At 38.0% G+C, this 19,708-nt stretch overlaps 1 protein-coding gene across 1 annotated transcript in view; it reads left to right on the plus strand.

Annotated features, from left to right (window-relative positions):
* oca2 (oculocutaneous albinism II) overlaps window positions 1–5,735 on the plus strand; it is a 51,016-nt gene extending 45,281 nt beyond the window's left edge. The window contains 1 exon segment of the mRNA XM_054603283.1: window positions 5,648–5,735. Within this exon segment, the coding sequence (XP_054459258.1) occupies window positions 5,648–5,735 (88 nt within the window).
* The last annotated feature ends 13,973 nt before the right edge of the window (window positions 5,736–19,708 follow it).

Consider the following 19,708-nt stretch of genomic DNA (forward strand, 5'->3'; position numbering starts at 1 on the left):
ATTGTAAACATGAGTTTATGGTCTCAATCTCTAGTTTCAAGTCTTCTTCAATACAGCATGATGTTCATTTAGTAAATGATGCTCCATTTAGAGTCAAACAGACCATAAAGCAGGGGATGCTTTAGGGCGGGGCTACACACTGATTGACAGGTCCACACCAGAGACGTATACGGCGTCTCTACGTCACTCCTCCTCACTCCATATATGGTCACTTCCTGTTCACTGGTTGCAAAACAACAATATGGTGACCGCCAAAACAACGGACTGAAGGCTTTTAAACATCAGTCCACAATGTGGGTGACGTCCGCTTCTTATAAACAGTCTATGATTCAAATATCCCTCTATGTGTTGTCTAGAATTATTGTAAATGTGGAAATATGGAGTTAATTGCAAATCTTAACAGGAGGCTAAACGTCTGAAACGTTTCAGTAGAGGAGGTTTGGTGATGAATGGGACAGACCTCTTAAATAACAGGAAGTGAAAGGTCGCTGACACGTTTACCTTTCTCTGTTATCTGAGTTTTGTTCTCTGAGGTTTACCTCATTATTCACATCCTGTTTTAAACCTTTGATGTGTAAATAAAAATGATAATCACCCTGACCTTTGCAACTCCGTTCAGGCGCCACTGAAAGAGTGCAACTCTGTCACCATTTAAATGCAGCGCCACGCCACGCTGAAATCATTATTAATGAGCCTAAGTGCTTGACTAGCCTCATTAATCCTTAGTTCAAGTACTAATTTGACATTTCCACATGCATATTAAATGGAAACGGCATAATTTTATTCATCTGAATGACTAAATAGTTGTAGCAATAAAGAGTAACACATCAACACACAATTATCAGATACACACACACCTCCAACATTTACTGTCTAATTTGAGGTCCTCTGGACTTCCTGTATGCTGCAGCTTCTCCAGTAGAGAAGGTCATCTTAAAATAGGGCTTTGAAACGGCTCAGAGGAACTTATATAAGAGAGAGAGAGAGAGAGAGAGAGAGAGAGAGAGAGATACAACAGGACGATAGCTGCAACTCTCTCCAACTACTTGAAAAGGAAACACATAATCACATAAATAGCTTTTCAAATGATTTTTATTCCTTATTGCCTTTTGATAGAAACCATTATCTGTAATGTCATTTGTGTGTGTGTAGAAAATAATGCACCAAAGCCTTTATTATCTGTTGTTGTTTTCCATTTCTGGTATTGATATTTGATTAGACAATTCTCATTTGGCTTGTTTGTGATGTTGCATAACAAAGAATAACAACAGGAGCCTAAACTCTCATGAAATCCTCCAAACATTTAACTTTCCCCAGCTGTCAGAAACATCTTCCATAAGGAACTTGTGATAAACCGCCTTAATTAGTCACTTGGGTGATCTTTAATTAAAGCTCAGACTTTGACCACATTAATGTCAGTAGCTCTGTTGTGAAGCTCGGTGCTCACATTCTCTGAGTGTTCTCTTTCATTTTGCCAACATGTTTTCACTCGTTCTGTTTTGTCTCTAGACCAATTTGCACATTACATAATGCAGATAAAATCAATGAAATACATTTTGAAATAAAAGTTACTCATTGAAAATGTCCTCTTGAAGTATTGTTGGGTGACAGAATCAATATCACATTCATTACTGTGGTTCAGGGCTTAAGAGAGCTACAGTAATGGTGAAACATTTCAGAGATGGAGAGAACTAACTAGTGGAGAACTGGCTGCTTGGCTATCTTGCTAATTCCACCATGCTTTCATGCAACACTGATTGGAGAAAATGATCCAAATAAACTTCTCCCTAATCTTTCTATAGCAACGTGATATCCTACACTGGGACAAGAGTGTGTGGATGAAGCATTTGTTATATTTTACTAATTTAGCAACTGACTAGCTATCTTGCTAATTCCACCATGCTTTCATGCTAACATTGGTTACAGAAAATGAGCCCAGCAGGCCGGTGGTCTGATGCCCCTGTTGGACACTACTTCACCAGAAGAAGAGCGAGAGACTAACTAGCTAACTAGCCAGCTCTGGAGATGTACAAGCTAGCCAGCAGTCCTCTCCATGACCCGTCTGTTCTCGTTTCGGTGTAGTAGTTCCTAGTGTTGGTTCATGTTACGTTTCTCAAGAAAAACTTGCCGTCCTGGAGAGTGACTGACTGAACGTATCGAGAGAATCTGGTCATTTAAAAAACAAGCCAACAACACCTACTAGCCAGCGTTGTTATCAGATCATTATCTCCCCTCTGTCCCTTAATATACATCTATAGTTTTACTAACCACTAAGTATGAAGTAATTCAGTGACTCGAGTTAGATTCTAGTGCTTCACTTTGGTGTGGTCTCATCAAGACGAGCCAGGGTTCGATTCCCAGGCTGGATGGGCCTTCTGTGTGGAGTCTGCCTGTTCTCTCCTGGTCCATCCACAGTCCAAAGACATGCAGCTTTACGTTAATTCATGACTCTAAATGACCCATAGCGTGTACGGCTGTCTGTCTCTATATGTCAGCCCTGTAACAGTCTGGGGACCAGTCCAGGGTGAACTCTGTCTTCACTCAGTGTCAGCTGGGATCGGCTCCAGCGCCCCACAGACCCTGAGCAGGATACCAGGTTAAATGGATGATGGATAGAAGTTAGATTCTAGTGCAGGATTCAGGTCACAATCACCAAAACATCGGTTAGTCAGTGCATTTCATTTGACATTTATCTATCTGGCTATCAATCATGATGCAAAAAGTCACATTTTTGGTAGTAAAAACATATTTCCATAAAAATACATATTCATATGGAATACAATCAAACAAGTCGTGGGCTCCTATGACTCACTGCCCATCGAACACTGAACAATGCTTACTGAACCAATCCTCAGAGCAGGAATTCTGCTCCAGCAAACAGAAAAAACACGCAGCAAAAAGACATTTAACCTTTTAGATCTCACACAGAACCAGAGCTGCACAGTTGCTCTTGTCATTTCACATGATTGTCTTGGAGGCCCTGTCTGACCGGAGTGTGCTACAGCAGTTATCGTTATGACAACACTGACAAGATAAAGGAATGTCTGTTGGTAAAACTACATTTAAGATAGAAGATTAAGTTATGTTTTCCAGTGGACAAACAAACATTACCCTTAATAATCGGCCATGTATTAGAAATGACTCGCTGTTATCACTTGGTCATTAATCTCAATATGAATTATTAGCATAATGTGAACCATCATCAGTCGGTTAGTGGTTATTTTCTGGTTTATTTGGTCCTGACGTCTTTATGAAGTGGATCATGGACTCTAGTCTAGTAAGACACATCTGCTCTAAACAATATTTTAACAATATGCATTCTCTTACATTTTTTAAGTAGGGGTTCTATAATTTTAAATACTTCTTTCCTGCTTTGACTGAGATTAAATTATTTTGTCCTCCAACATGGATCTGTGTCAGAGACTGGAGGCAAACAGATCTCTGGCCTTGGGAGCAGCCATGTGTCCATATAGGACATGGTAGACGTCCAAGAGACGGACCATCTGCAGGTCTGGAGTCATCTAAGGACACCATTTAAATATGACACCAACTGTGGAACCCAGAAACATGGAGAGCAGTGTGCCTGCAGTCTGCAGTGTTACATGGTTACTAATACTGAAATGGCAGCGATCATTGCTGTTTATTTAACTAGATTTCAGATGTTATAATGAGAATTGGGCTGGCGTTTTAAAATATCTATGTTCCCTGAGGCCTCACAACAGACTTTACTGTCACATGTGTCCATTTCGGACCAGTCAGTAGTTTACACGTCACTATTATTCCAAATATGACAACATTCTTAATCTGATATGGATCATGTATACATCAAATTCTGTTTAGATATTCTGAATTAGCTCCTATTCATAAGGGATCATTTCCAGATGAAAACATTTGTGATATGTTGATATATTTCAGGTTTTAGGATCATTCTTTAGAGTCTCTACAGAGGTTTCTACGTCTCTTTCCTGTTTACCAGCAGCTCTGTGCGTTGAACACAAACCAACAAGCCAACAGTTTGTAAAGCTGGAGCAGAGATGCATGTCCAAAAAGAAAGCCCACAAAAAAAACTGAATATTTGGTTCATGTAGATGTAAATGTATGCTACACCAAGAATAAAGCTTTTGTCTCATTTCAACTCAACTCAGTTTCCCCCGTCTGCTTATCTTTGTTGAACTAATTTCCTTGACTTTCTTTGTGTTTGTCCTCTTTTAAACTGATGCAGACAGATACGCTCAAACTCCTCATATGAGAAAACTTTCTTGCCCACTGACTTCATTTCACGAGAATATTGTCTTATTCAGATAATAGTGGAATGAAAGTGTCAATGTTAATGAAGTCAATGACCAAGAAAGTTTTCTCTGTCTGCATCAGTTAAAAAGAAGACAAACACAAAGAAAGTCAATGAAGTTAGTTCAATAAAGAGAAGCAGACGGGTGACGTTTTAGTTGAGTTAACATGAGGCAAAAGGTCTCTTCATGGTGTAGCATTCAAAGACATATGTTCTCTAAAATTAACCTTTATTTCCCACTCTTTGTCATTTCTTTTAACTTCACACCAGAGAATGAGTTTCTGAAAATGACTGTTTGTAAATGTCAGCTCAGCTGTGTAGAGACGTGGAGTTCTGCTCCACTTGTTATTTCTGTAGTGAAGTTAACGAGTTGTCCAAAGAACAGGAAACGAGATATTTACATATATATATTTATCACAGTCTTAATGGTTGACTGAGATGTTGGAAGAGGGGAGCTGTGATTTGAGCTGACGTTGTGAAGTACCCTCCAGCCTTATCAAACCTTTATTCATCAACACGTCGCTTCAGGCCGTCAGCTCCATTTGTCTGATGTAGAGAAACTGAGTCAAATGTGTCTGCAGTCGCCCATTGGTGGAGATTTGATTATCTTTCTGTCAAACACATTATGGAGTAAGTGTAGGTACAGCAGTCATTTAAGGCTTTATATTGTTTCTACTGCGTGTTATGGTAATGATATGGTTTGTGTGTCTGCATTGCATTATAATGCATCAATGACTAAAGAATAAAAGCAGACATGTTTTTGTCCATTTAGAGTCAAACAGACCATAAACCAGGGTATGCTTTTATCTTGGTATACGGCTGCCACCATGTTGTTTTTTTAGCAACCAGTGAACAGGAAGTGACCATATATGGACTGAGGAGGAGTGACGTAGAGACGCCGTATACGTCTCTGGTGTGGACCTGTCAATCAGTGTGTAGCCCCGCCCTAAAGCATCCCCTGCTTTATGGTCTGTTTGACTCTAAATGGAGCATCATTTACTAAATGAACATCATGCTGTATTGAAGAAGACTTGAAACTAGAGATTGAGACCATAAACTCATGTTTACAATGTTTACTGAGGGAATAAATCAAGAGAGAAGTAGAGTCATTTTCTCATAGACTTCTATACAACCAGAGGAGTCGCCCCCTGGTGGACAGGAGAGAGAATGCAGCTTTAACACATGAAGAACTGGTTTCACTTTTCAGAACTGCTGGTTGTGACTTTATGAAAAGTCTGTGGATCATAAAGGATTCATCGTCTGGGGACAATGAACCTCTATAAGTTTAATAGATAGCACATGCTTGGTGACTGGCATTAAATGAATGTTATACATCTGTTGTGTCTCTTCTCCTCACAGGTTGGGATTCCCGATGATGATCATGACGTGTGTGATCGGGATGTGCTACCTGCTGGCGACCATCATCGGACTCGGATGGACCATGTGATCCATCCAAAGAGACATTCAGCTCGCTGTCAATGTGATGAGTAACCTGATCGACCAATCAGATTACGGCACTAAATGAAGCACAGCTGCCATATTTTTTTGGGAAAAAAAATCGTCTTTGACTTAAGTTCAAAAAGAGCAGCTAGGAGCTTTGAACCCAACACCCAACAATACAAGGTCACAAACTCGAACCTTTTGTCCTCACAAGAGTCTAAGGGAAGTCTCCTGGAGGAAATGGTCCTGGTCTGTAAAGCTGTACATGGTGCTACTGGTGCCTCTACTGGTGTAACTGGTGTCTTTCCAGTTACTTCCCTTGGTGTCGGACCGTTCATTCTTTTAGAAACCTACCTGTTTACCAAAAAAGCAACAACGATGACCGATTCCCTGATTAATTGTATTACTCTGATTTGCTTTTAGAGACATTTAGGACACCGGTCCCTCACAAACGTTTCACTCACGGTGACATTTTAAAGGAACCATAATACCCATGAAAGGGATTTTATTTTATAACGGTTAATGTGTTCATGTTTCTGTCAGACGGCCAAATCTCAACGTGGCATGAATGACCTTGGAGCGTAGCGGAGTGATTAAATAAAACAGATGTAGACTGTTATTTTAAATATTATATATTATCTATTGTACTGTGTACACAATGATGTCATGTAAACACAATGATTTAGTCGAACACATTTAATGTAGAAAATGCTGTTACATGGATGGACATCGCCTGTATTTATTGTACAGCGTCGTTTATAACATGAACAATAAAGGTTGTGATGTTTCTGCTTTTCATTTGGCTCAGTTTCAGTTTGTTGTTCTTTATGAGTATTGGATACCACTTTCTAATAAAGTCCCCTTCAGGAAGGGTTTGTAAGTTTTTAGTTGCAACACTTTTAAAATAAATTGTAAAAAGATTATTACAGGCAGAGGACTAACTACCTGGGTCATATTGAACCAGACCAGGTTTGGCAGTCTCTCTGAGGTAAAGTGGTATATATCTACTCTAATCTAAGATACTTTATTGACTTTCCTTTTAGCTAAATGCTCTGAGTGAACAATTCCCTCACTGTACATTGTCTAGGGCTTTTATTGTGAAAGGTAAGAAGAGAAAGGTGGCTCTGGTCTGTGCAGCCTTTGTCAAGGTTGATAGGATTAATACGGCTTGCTGTTGGGGTTCAGACTATGTAGCCTCTGTGCTGTTGAACACTATAGTGTACGTTTTGAATATGTCCATTCTACACAGTTAAAATCACTTTATTCACGGTGCGAAAGCTCAGAAAAATCCACCTTATTCCTAATTTGTATTTATTTATTGGATCTCCCTCCACGCTACACATATAGAAAATATATAAACACAGATATTCAAGATATTTAAATTTGAATAAGACAATAAAATAGTCTTTAAACAAGAACAAAGTCAAGTAGGACAAACAAAAGTAAGAAATAAAAAGCAAAACTAAATTATATTTATTTATTTTGTAAATATATATACAAGCTGGGAACCCCAACATCTCTGGTTAATGGCCTTATTTATGATGCATTAGTAAATTATTTATTAGTCTTTAATAAAGCCGTTATTAGTCTTTAATAAAGCATTAACTCTTTCTAAATGGTTCATTTTGAGAAATTAGTTTACACAGTCATTGTATTTTCTACCTCTTGTGACAGCTGTATTACTGCTCTGTCCACCTACACCTTCCCACTGGAGCTTTGGGAGTCCTCAACATCTTAAAAATGTTGAAAATCTGTAAATGGAAAGTAGAAGAGACGGAGTTCAGTGGATCCTCAACACAACCAAAGGACAACATGATAAAAAAACTCTCACTGAGGATGTTTAGAGTTCTCCTCTCATGTTAAAAGCTTTCTGGTTCTTCACGTTGTTTCCTCTGAAGTTGCTCTGTTGTTCTGTTTCTCTTCTCCTCCTGTTTTTATCGTCAGAGTCTGAGAGTGACTGACTCTCCTGTTCCCTTTAATGAGTCCGTCTCCAGGCCGGCTGGAACCCAACAGCACAGATCGATGTGAAGCTCTCGTAGTTGGGTTGTTTCACATTAAAACGTTCCTCCCAGTGGATCAGCTGGAAGTGAAGAACGTGTGTGTTCCAGTCATCAGGGATCTGTTTGTGCCATTACAGAACGCAGCATTAATTAGCAGCTCATTTATTAAAGACGCTTTCCACCCTGAGGGCAGTCCACATCGTTATACATCATCAATGTATTTAATGTCATTTATGGCTGAAGCCTCAACCCTCGATTGTTCCTCTGCAGTAAAATGAACTGTGACTCTCATTCCATACGTTGAAAACTTATCAAATTGGGAGGTTGGAAATCTTTTGCACTATACTATAAAATTCAGATTTTACATGTTTGAGATTTAACGATTAAACTTAATCCTCTTATTGTAAAATAATGTATGTTTTTATTTCAATAATGGCAGTTTTCTGCCTTCATATCATACAAAAGTAACTTAAAGTAAAGGTAAAGGTTTTTCTTCTCCATAACGGATCCACACTCTATATTGTGGATACTCCATAGAGTTATATGGACTTTATATATAACGTCTCAGCACCCAGAGCCCCACTGGCCTGAGAGCACACTGGTCAACAGCTGCAAAGGTGCGTTCATGATTCAAACCTACAAATCCTGTAAACTGAAGTCTACTAAAGTCCAACATGAAGATCCCTGCAGCTCTCTATTGTTTACAGAAATAGAACAATCATTTGTAGTTAAAGGACATATTTGATATTCTAAATGCTTCTTGTCATTGCAGAGGCTTGTTTTGTTGACGATTGCCATATTGTCTGTCTCTGTACTTAGTCTGAAAAAACAAATGAGTTGGCTTCTGCACAGTTTTCTGCCTTGTTTGCTTTGCTCTTTAGCATAACTGCTGACATTTTGTTGGGGCTGGAGCTAATCCAACAGTTCTGTGAGCCACTTATCTGCTCCCTTTGTCCATCCTCAGTGAGAGTTAGGAGAATATTTATGGTGGTCACTGACCCAGACGCCTCCCTGAAGACCGTCCACTGAATATTCAGTCTTTGTTTCTAGGAATCAACAAAGACTCAAACAACAACAATGACCTGTTTTTCCAACTCTTTCGTAAAAGCTGTAGTGATTTTTAAGTTACATGAATCATGATTTTTCATGACATAGGTGATGAGGATCAGTCAACGATCAGTTTCCTTTGCACTTAATGCATTGTTTTATATGTCATAAAAAAGTCATAGAATAGTATTTCATAAAAAGTCGTAAATAATTCATGGTGTAAAAAGTGATAGTTGGTATGTCATAAAAGTCATAGTATTATTTGTCATAAAAATAGTATGTCGCAAAAAGTAAAAAAACGTCATAGTATAGTATGTCATAAAAAGTTATGGTAAAGTCATAGTATAGTATGTCATGAAAAACATCATAAAAAGTAAGTGTGTACGATGTTGTAAAAAGTCATAAAAAGTAATAAAGAATTTAAAAAAAAGTCATAAAAAAAGACTTTGTATAGTATGTCGAAAAAAAGCCATAAAAAATACATAGTATAGTTTGTCGTAAAAAGTCATAAAAAGTCATAGTATATTATGTCATAAAAACTCATAATATACTAAGTCATGAACATATAATGTCATAGTATAGTATGTTAAAAAAGTTAATTAATAGTATATCATGAAAAGTCAGTGAAAGCTATAAAAATGTCATAGAATCGTTACTCGTAAACAGTGATAAAAAAGTATATTATATCATAAAAATCTATAAGAAGTCTTAGTATAGTATGTCATAAAAATGTCAGAGCATGGACTAGAAACTGTCTTGGGGTTCCTCGGCTCAGCAGATCTGAAGCAAGCAAATGTCCAAAAGAAACACTGGGTTTCTATAAACAAAGCCTGGGACCTCTCAGGGCCATGCAGGTTCACAGGAACTGGTTTGGGTCCGGAGCCAGCCCAGGACTGCTGGTCTGCAGACTCAGGAACCCCAGCATAAAGAACTGCTGTGGGGGATGTAAAAATACTGATATTAGGCTCAAAATTACAAGTAAAAAAACAGGCAGGAACAGCAGGCAGGTTACAGGGGAACCACATGTGACAATAAAGACGAACTGAAAAAAGAAGATTGATGATTATAGCAGCTTTAAATAATGCTTTTTATATGACACTGTGTAATCAGCATTCAATATTCCAACAACTGTGATGATAGTTACTGGATACTATATCATAACTTGTAAAGGAAAGCTTTCGTCTCCGTGTGTTACATAATTGTCATAAATGTACGCTCTTATTTAAACATGACATAACTTTCACACAGTTTCATACATCCAACCGATTCTGAATAAGCCAGCGCACTAGTACTAAAACATGATATTTCAGAATTTAGATGTTAGCATTCAGTAATAGAAAATATGATGATTATGAAGCAACAACTCCCTTTTCATGGCGGTAAATAGGTCAATCAATATCATCTGTTTATTTCTGAGCCGGCTGTGTTCCTGTGACCATATGAACTAATTAATTACAGCGGTTCAATGAGAATTCATTCTGCTCTCTCCACGGCTAATGCTCTTATTCATCAAGAAGGGATTAAATGTGTTCTGCCCTCTGTAATTAAGAACCGGAGTGAGGGAGCTTAGGAGGATTCACTCTAAAGGCTATTTAAACAAAAACAGCCTGATCCTCCCGTTACAAGACAAAGTCATGTGATAGAAACACTTCTTTCTTTGATCACTCTAACAGCAGAACTGACCTCATAGAAGGACTCTCTTTTTTAATTAGTCCGAGAGGGAGAATTACACAGTGCATTATTAAATACGTTATGGGAGAAGCCTTTTATGTGAAATCTTGTTGTTGGATTAACATTTACAGATGATTGGAACTGTAACAGCTGTGAAAAACACAACGTTTTAAAAACAGAATGAAAAACAGAAGAAAAACAAGTTGAAACAAAGTATGAGAGAGAAGAATAAATGACTGTATTGTGCAGCGTACGGGTACCAGTGAACTTTAAGCTATGCTTAGAAAGAGGCTGGTGATGCTGCAGCAGCAGGCAGAGTGTTGGTTCTGGTCTGAGCAGGGCTTCAGTGGAACACAGTGCAGCAGAGAACGTTCTCTTTGGGTGAACTTAAGAACGGACCTGTCTGAACTGCTGCTCAGTGTTAAAGGATTTAGTGCAGAATGACTTTGTAGGGACTCTTCAATCAGAATCAGAAGCTGTTTATTGACAACTACGTTACACATACAAGGAATTTGGATAAGTGATCATTTGATGCGTAACAGTAAACAGTAGACAGTGCATGTATAAAACATCGTTTAAAAATAGAAATATGAAAATTTACAATAAAATATGGTAATAAACATACAAATAAGAGTACGTTAAAACAAGTAAACAATTAAAGTGTCAAAGTGAACATCACTAAAAACTGATATCAAAAATCTGTGCAATCAACTGAGCAATACAATAATTATACAATAATTACTCTGTCTGTATGTATATAATATTTTTAGTTATAATGGATTTCTAACATTTTTATTTATTTAATATTCTTTACTGTGTTATTACTTATTTACTTATTTATAATACATGTTTCTTTTACAATGTCTCTAGTTTGCACTATCCTCTATGCTGCAAAGTTCCCCGCTGCGGGACTAATAAAGCATAATCTTATCTTATTTTATCTTATCTTAAAAGAAACATTTGCAGGGGTGTATAACTGTGTGAAATTGTCTGTGGGGTCCTGGGCTTTATTGATGAAATCTGGTCTTTAAACGCATCGTCTGTTCTGAATATATACAGTGATGTATGGAGAGTCTATGTTAACTGGAGCTTTGACACTGTTGTTTTTGCAGATCCCAAATCCCAAAAGAAGATCCAGAATTCCAGTATTACCACCAATGGTGAATCTGTTATTTCATACTGCATATGTAACGTGATTAGACACATAAATGTTAAAACCTTGGTTGAAGGAGCAGCTACATGTTGAGGCTTTCTGGGAGTCCGCTCGGTTCAGTAAGAAGCCGGCTGTCATGGAGGGTCGAGACACAGCAGGTTTCTCCAGACAGGAGGAGGTCATCAGACAGATCAGCTGCTGGAGCTCAAACCTACAAACTGTCCGACCACTAACGCACAAAGGCCTCACGCTCCCGATTCAGACTGAGCAGAGCTCCTTTATGTTCAGGTTAGGATGCGATCATTATCTGAAGGCACAAACGGTTCAAACAGGAGCCGTCGGGCCTTTTATTCTCCTTTCAGAGCAGCAGACAAGAGATTTAACGGAGTAAAAGGCTGCAGCGTCTCTTCCTGGTTGAAACGCGGTTGTCATCACAGCTGATCAAAAACTCGCCTTGTTACCGTCACATCTCCTAATAATAGAGCATTTGCATATCTATGACAAAAATGTATTACACTTTCAATGGCTTATTGTTTATAGACATCTATGAGATGATTGCAAAATGAGAAATAAGACTGTGTAGCATCGACTTAATTGGATTTCTTATCTAAGCATTGTGTGCATGATGAACTGGAGACTGTGTGTGAATGTTGAAGTTATGATCCATGCAAAGAGTTTTACTTTCAACTCTTTAGGCCAAACTTTGTTTTCTTTTTGGTTATTAAAACAATCTGATGGAGAGACATCCACAGAAACATCACAGTGAAGCTGTATGCCACGAAAATAACACCAGTTATCATAGTTGTGCTTTTACTTCGATCAGCTCCACTCATAAAACCCCGACCTTAAGAGTTTGAATCATAGCGCCCGATACCTGCTTTGTTTTGTGCTGGAAAATGTAAAACAATATTGTGTAACCCTCAGGCATTAGTGGAGGAGAACGTGAGAGTCATTAGAACAACAATGGAAGGAGGAGTTGCTTAAAAAGGCAACATGTTGTGAAGGCCGGCTGACAAAGCAGACTCAAACCCCCCCCCAACCGCCGCCTGCAATTCAGGTCTTTAGTCACACTTCATTATGTCAGAGAGAGTACGGTTACCGTGGCAACTGACCATTTGTAGTGGCGAGTACAGGCAGCCAAGGGGACGAACAACAATCTATGAATGAGAAGGACTTACTTATGTTTGGTTTATTCTGCAGCGTCAGACTTAATGACTCCTCAGTCAGAGCGTCTCCTGAAGGAATGAACGTGTGAACTTAAGAATCTATCAGTGTCTCCAGTGAAGCTGGTCCTACTCTACCTTCGGTTGTTTCCACAGTCTGCTCTGTGACGCCTGACACAGGAGACCCCTGGATCTCCTCTGTAGGACCTGTAACTCTTTCATCTGCTGATGATGCCTTAAAGGGAAACCTGCTCCACCATCTACTCTCCTTTACCTCCACCCCTAACAACTGTCAGACAATATGTTAGTAATTGATGAAGGTAGAGGAACATTTTGCAAAAAGACCGGTCGTTTTGGCAAGAAGAGACAAAAACAGAGATACAACCCGCTATTGGCAAACACCCCGTCTAGACCAGTGATTCATTCATCATAAAAAAGTGCATATCTACAGATTGGGACCATTTGTTCAAATAAAACAAACATATTGTTTCCGTTACTCCCATGTTAGCTTTGGGCCAATAGAAACTCTAAAATGATTGTGACAAACAGCAATAAGTTCATTATTTTCAAGATGAAGCACTTAATAAAAGTCAGCTTTAGACTGCTCAATTTAAATATCATGATTTATCAGAACTATACCGTCAACTGTAAATTTCTAAAAGTGTTAAGGTTAATACTTGAAGGGCAATTTGATTAAAATGATCCTCCGTTTAAAAGTACATAAGTTGTATTAAGAATGATTCAAAATTGTTTCCGTTCATCACAATGAAACAGGTCTGAAGAATTAAAGTTGAAAGGTTTTAGAGTAGCAGAAGAGAGCAAATGGTAGTAATTATGTTTTATCAGTATTATAATTATGAGGGGCTCCTTGGAAACAGACACAGAGATGCACAGTCACTCACTCACGGACGCACACACACACACACACACACACACACACACACACACACACACACACACACACACACACACACACATTCATTATTGGATTTAAAGTGATTTCATTTAAAGACCTTTTGTTTGGATTGTTAATTGAATATGTTTCTCTCACAGGTCTGCAGAAAATATTTTGGTTTAAACATTTTGTCTTTTTTGTTGAGGGTTGTTAACAGTTTATGAATTAATTAGTTCCATAAAAATGTCCCATAATGTTTCTCACTCAGTCCAAAAATAGATTTTGACAAAACACCGGCTGAGTTAAAATAGTTTATCAGGAGGAGGAAACATCTAGCTTCAATTTAAATAAAGGAAAAGACATTTAAAATGACTGCAAGGATTTACATTTATATAAAGAAAACTTTATTCCAAAAGAACCAAAGGTATGAAAATAGCACAGGCATCATAAACAGATTGAAGAATAAATAAATAAATAAAAACAACTCCAGACTTCTGAGAACATCCCAACACTGACTGGACCAATCAGGTATCTAAGTCACACTGAAGCCATGAATGAAAACACAAAACAGAAGAAGAAGAAGAGTTTACAGTGAGTTATATGGGAGATAATACATGTCAACAAAAACATATAGGATTCACCATTGTTGGAATACAATCAGTTCACAATTAGTGAGACAAATAATAGAACTGTGGGTGAAAAAAACACATCTAGGTTAATTATTTTCTGTTACGCTCATCGTTTCCAAACCAGAGACACTTGACTGTTCTGCAGAGAGAATGTATGGAAACTGAAGCTGTGACCCCAAACACAAGTTTCCTCCCAACATGAGTCAAACTATGAGAGAATAAACTGAAACAGAAATGTCTTTGGTTTATTCATCACAATAAAACTCACTGGATGTGGCTTTGAATCGCTGCAGTGTTTGTGCTTCACGTCAGCGACTAGATAAACCAGCTCTCCTTCACCACGGCTCCACAGAGCATCAGATGACACGGTGCCCAGAGCCGGTTCACTGGTTTCTGTACTGGCCCGGGCTCAAATCCCAGCATAAACCCCCCGTGTTTACCCCCTTTGGCTTCCCCAGTGTCTGCAAAGATAATACCCAAAACTGTGGGCCATCCAGTTGGAAATCACATGATGCCAAATCAACAGCAAATATGACAGCGAGCTTCCTCTCCGTCATACGTTGTTGCTACGGTAAATAAAGCATCATAGGGATTCATGAATGTTCTGTTTAAACCCTGTGAATCAAAGGGAACACCTGCACACAAACTCCAAACTACAGATTTTATTCAACCATATTACCATAACAACCATATTATTATTATCCTTGTAAATCAAAAACACAGCCACCAGAAAAACATTCTGCATTGTACGTTTCTGCAAACAGATAAATTGAATGTTGATGTTTCTGAACCAAAGACACAGTTTTTTAAAATATGTTTCATATCAGCCTTCGTAGAAACGCACAACGGCATGAGGTTAACTTCACAGTTAGAAAGAGACCATGGTTTGTGTTCAAATAATAAGTGAACATAGCGAGCGTAACAATCATAAAATAAAAACATGACATAAAGCCAAGTATCCGCATGAAACGGTTCGTCTGATTTTACCTGTTTTACTACAAAAGTCCAGCAACACGTGTCAACAGTATTCACAGGAAACAACTTAGTTAAGTTAAGAAAAGATGGTGAAATACTTAGTTAGGTTTAGTAAAAAATGGTGGTAGATATCCGCACACTTAAATCTATGCAGAGAACACTTTATTTGATCTTTCGGTCTGAAGGACCTTCATCAGATCATACAGGGTTCAGGTTTAGGAAAAGATCTTGAAAACACTTAGTTAAGTTTCTGAAAACATTGTGCTTTGGGTTAAAATAACTACGGAAGTGGCGTTACTTAAATAAGAAAGTTACATGAAAAATAAACCAACGTTGACTTCTCACTTCACAATGGACATTAACGCTCTCCTGGGGTAAAGACCGTTTCTGGTTTAATCCATCGACCCTGTTTGGGTTTTTGCAGTCTCATCATTACGTGGGTTACAAACAAGTTGATTTTGTTGGATACCTATGAATAACAGCCCATTCATTTTCACAGTTTTAACTACGAACGCTGTATTTTAACAGCCTGCATAAGTGTGTTTCACACACGACACAAAAACTGCTGAAAATCCTGTGTTTTTTTGACCCATCCACCATCCCTTCCATTAGCTCGGATAGAATGAAAGAAACGTCGACATTCAACATATCCGTATTTGCAGAAACCAACATTTCCAACCTTTTTTTTTTCTGATAAATCCCTTAACTTCCATGGCATCAGTAATTTACTACAGAAAATGTGAATATAATGAACTTTCAACAACATTTCACACCGTTTTTTCACAATAACTCTTGACCTTTTACATTAATATTCTTACTCAAGAAAACAATCACAAAGTGAAATGATAGAAGTGTCTCAGTCTGTAGCTGCTGTGTGTTTTAACTATTGCCTGATGATAGTGAGTTCAGATGACGGTCGGTGTGATTTTAACAGTCAGGACCGTGTTCTAAGTTTGTTCTGTCAGAAACAAACATACAAACGTCTCTCTGTCACACGTCTCCGCCCTCTATCAGTCAGCTGTTCAATAAAACACTAAAGTGTATGTTTGAACTGTTTTATCTTCACATGTCAATGAGTTATTGTTAAGTTTAGCACCACTCAGGATACTTATTGCATCGCCCTTCATCTGTCAGCTGACGGGTCAGAACACTGTGACATCAGAGCTCCACGGAGAAATGAACCAATGAGCACTCTGCATGGATATGATTTCAAACAATTCTTACTTTGCAATCACATCATGGCAAATAGAATGTAGATGTGGCAGTTTAAAGTTTATTATAAAGTATGATTGACTACAAACAGAAGACGGTGAGAAGAACTGCTTTCTGTGTTTGACGTGATGAAAACATGAACTTTGTCAGATTCAGCATCTTATTTGTCTGCAGGCACAGAAGGTCCTTCACATCGGTGCTGAAGGAGTTTATTATTATTCTTTTGTTAGAAATAATGACCGTCCAGCTTCACCTCTACTGCCACGATGTGATCCACCCTGGATATCACTAAATACGGCACAATCCAAAAGCAAACTTATATATAATATATATTTTTTACTCCTCGAAGGAAAACTTCAAACTACTAATCTGTATATCAGTTACTCTTCCTGTGTTACCTTGTTTTTCTCTCATGCTTCCACGGTGAACAGAGAATGAAATAACAGAGGAAAGTCTTGATGGATTAACAAAACCCTTCTGTGCAGAACTCGTCAGAAGTGTTTTAAATAGTTATGTCTTAGTGAAGATGCATGTGTTTACACTCAGTCTGCAGACATGATCAGTGTTCTACTGTTTGGAGATCAGCCGTCCATCCTCGTCCACTGCAGGGAACGTCAGTCTGATCAGAAGAACAGGATCATCAATCAAAGATCATCACTGAGATCATTGATTAGCTGAGAATAGATTTTAAAGATTCAGTAACTTCTTGTTTTGCTGCTCAACAAAGACTATTTGTTTATGTACAAGAATATTAAAGAAATGTTGATTATTTTATAATGAATTGTATTTTTTACTCACAAAATATCAAAAAGAGCCGATAAGAATATCAATAAGGAACCGAACCAATAAGCAGTATTAATGAGAGTACTAGTATCGGTAAAATCCTAACGATATCCATCCCTACTTGGATCATTCTGCACCAGTTGCACACAGAGTTAACAGATAGTTTTGCTGTTGTTAAATAACCTTTTCTCCATTTATTTTAATTCTTCGTTCACCAGGCATCGAGGCAGTAGCGAAAAAGAAAGAGTTGGGAGAATAATTGATATACAGATGGTCATTATGTGGGTGAAATATTCCTTTAAGGTTTTTTCCCCACCTATACTTACTAAACGGTATGTTTAGTAATAAAACATATTAGCGTAACCATTATAGGGTTGTTTGAACATAAATGACTGGGCACATACGTGAAATATTTGGCACATATATAGCAACTATAAAAAAAGAAAGAAAACAGCTAAAAAATATATAAAAGTTCCACTTAAGTAAACTGCCCAAAGAAGTAGCCTTCGCTGAACTGACGTCTTCCTCCCGTGGCGGTTATTATCAGAGGTAAATATGTATTTGTGGGCGGTGCTACACTAAGGCAGTTCAACGGTTGCTAATGCCAAATCTAAACACAACAGTCCATATTAAAACTATAATTTAAATGTCTATTGCATGCAAACACGAGCCAAACAGAGATGAGTGACCCTGACGAGTGGGATTATCGTATTTGTGCCTACAGTCACGTACAAATGACTCCCATTATATTTAATGTTGCATCCTGAAACACCAACCGTGTTCGGAAAAGAAATGAAAGGTCGTTGTTAGTTTAACGGCTGAAAGAAGAAACACAATTATTCGTCTATTCACTTCATCTAGTGTGTGTTAAGAGCTCTGAAATACATGGTGAGAATACGTGTAACGTGTAGAGGAATAACACTTGGATTATACGCTCGGCTGCCTTTGTTCCCTTCGGAGCTTTTCAACCTCCAATCTGTGAGAATGCGGCCGGTAGATATGAGAACTGCTCTGTTATGTCTGCTGTCTGTATTATATTATATTATATTCAAACCAAGAGTTGTTATTTTTAAAACCTCCTCAGAAAAATGTGGAAAAAATACAGGTTCAATAACAGCTCATATCAATCAATAAATCAATTATTACTAATGATTATTTTAAAGGAATAGTTGGACATTTGGGGAAAAACAGTGGTTAGAATTTTTGGTGACAGTTAGATGAAAAGATTGATACCACTCATGTTTGTCTGCTAAATATGAAGCCAGCAGCCTGTTAGTTTAGCTTAGCATCACTTAAGCTAACAGCTAGCATAGCTCTTTTCAAAGGTAATATCAGAAACCCAATTACCCAACAAATATTGTTTGTTCAACGTTTACTGAAGCTAAAATGCCGGATGTCACCCGTAGTTTGCAGTTAGCCCATTTTTTAAAATCTTTATGCTAAGCTAACGGTTGCTGTTTTAAAGGGCAAACCTCCAGTTCTTCCTGTGTTAAAGCTGCATTCTCTCTGCTGTCCACCAGGGGGCGACTCCTCTGGTTGTATAGAAGTCTATGAGAAAATGACTCTACTTCTCTCTTGATTTATTCCCTCAGTAAACATTGTAAACATGAGTTTATGGTCTCAATCTCTAGTTTCAAGTCTTCTTCACTTCATGAAAGTTATTGTAAGAATTTGGTCTCGAAAAAATATATTTTTAAGCTTTCTGTTGGTCCGGTAAATTTTCTAGGAAATACTTTTTGTTTAAGCATGTTTTTGATAGCAACAATTTGCATCCCAATAAACATCACAGTTAAGGGGAATCAAGGGTACACCTTGCTAACCAAGCTAACTAGCTAGCTAGCACAAGCATAAATTTTTGCTAAGCTAACGCTAGCTGGCCTGCTGGGACTGACTTCAGGATCCAGAAAAAACAACATGGCGACGGCCAAATGTCAAAATTAAGGACAGCAGTCAACAAAGCAACTAGTCATGTCACGGTCACGACTTTCACTTCACATATTTAGCGTAAAGGCATGAGAGTGATATCAATATTCTCTTGGAAAGAAAAGCCAATAAACGTATTTCTTATAATTTCCCAAAACAGCTCCTTTAAAGGAAAGTTATTTAAAAAGAAAGCTGTTGTTGGAGCTATTGTTGCTCTGTGTTGAATTGACTTTTACAACCAAAGCAGTACATTAAATAACCATTCAAACCTTTTACTTCTAAAGTAAAAAACTTAGATATCACATATCATTATTCTGTCTACCGATTTATTCATCACATCGTAAACTACTACTGATAGTGTGGCAAGCAGGAGCAATGAGTCGTGTCTAATGGCTCTTAGTCAAACCAAAAGATGTTTGTTGCGATGTGGTCGTCGCAACAAACGTAACCTCAAAGCTCTGAATGAGAACAGCCATAATCAGTCAAAGCCAGGCTTCGTTTTTATTATTATAAATCAATATTCCCTGAT

Source organism: Anoplopoma fimbria, chromosome 8 (genome assembly GCF_027596085.1).
Source record: "Anoplopoma fimbria isolate UVic2021 breed Golden Eagle Sablefish chromosome 8, Afim_UVic_2022, whole genome shotgun sequence".
NCBI classification, from domain to species: domain Eukaryota; kingdom Metazoa; phylum Chordata; class Actinopteri; order Perciformes; family Anoplopomatidae; genus Anoplopoma; species Anoplopoma fimbria.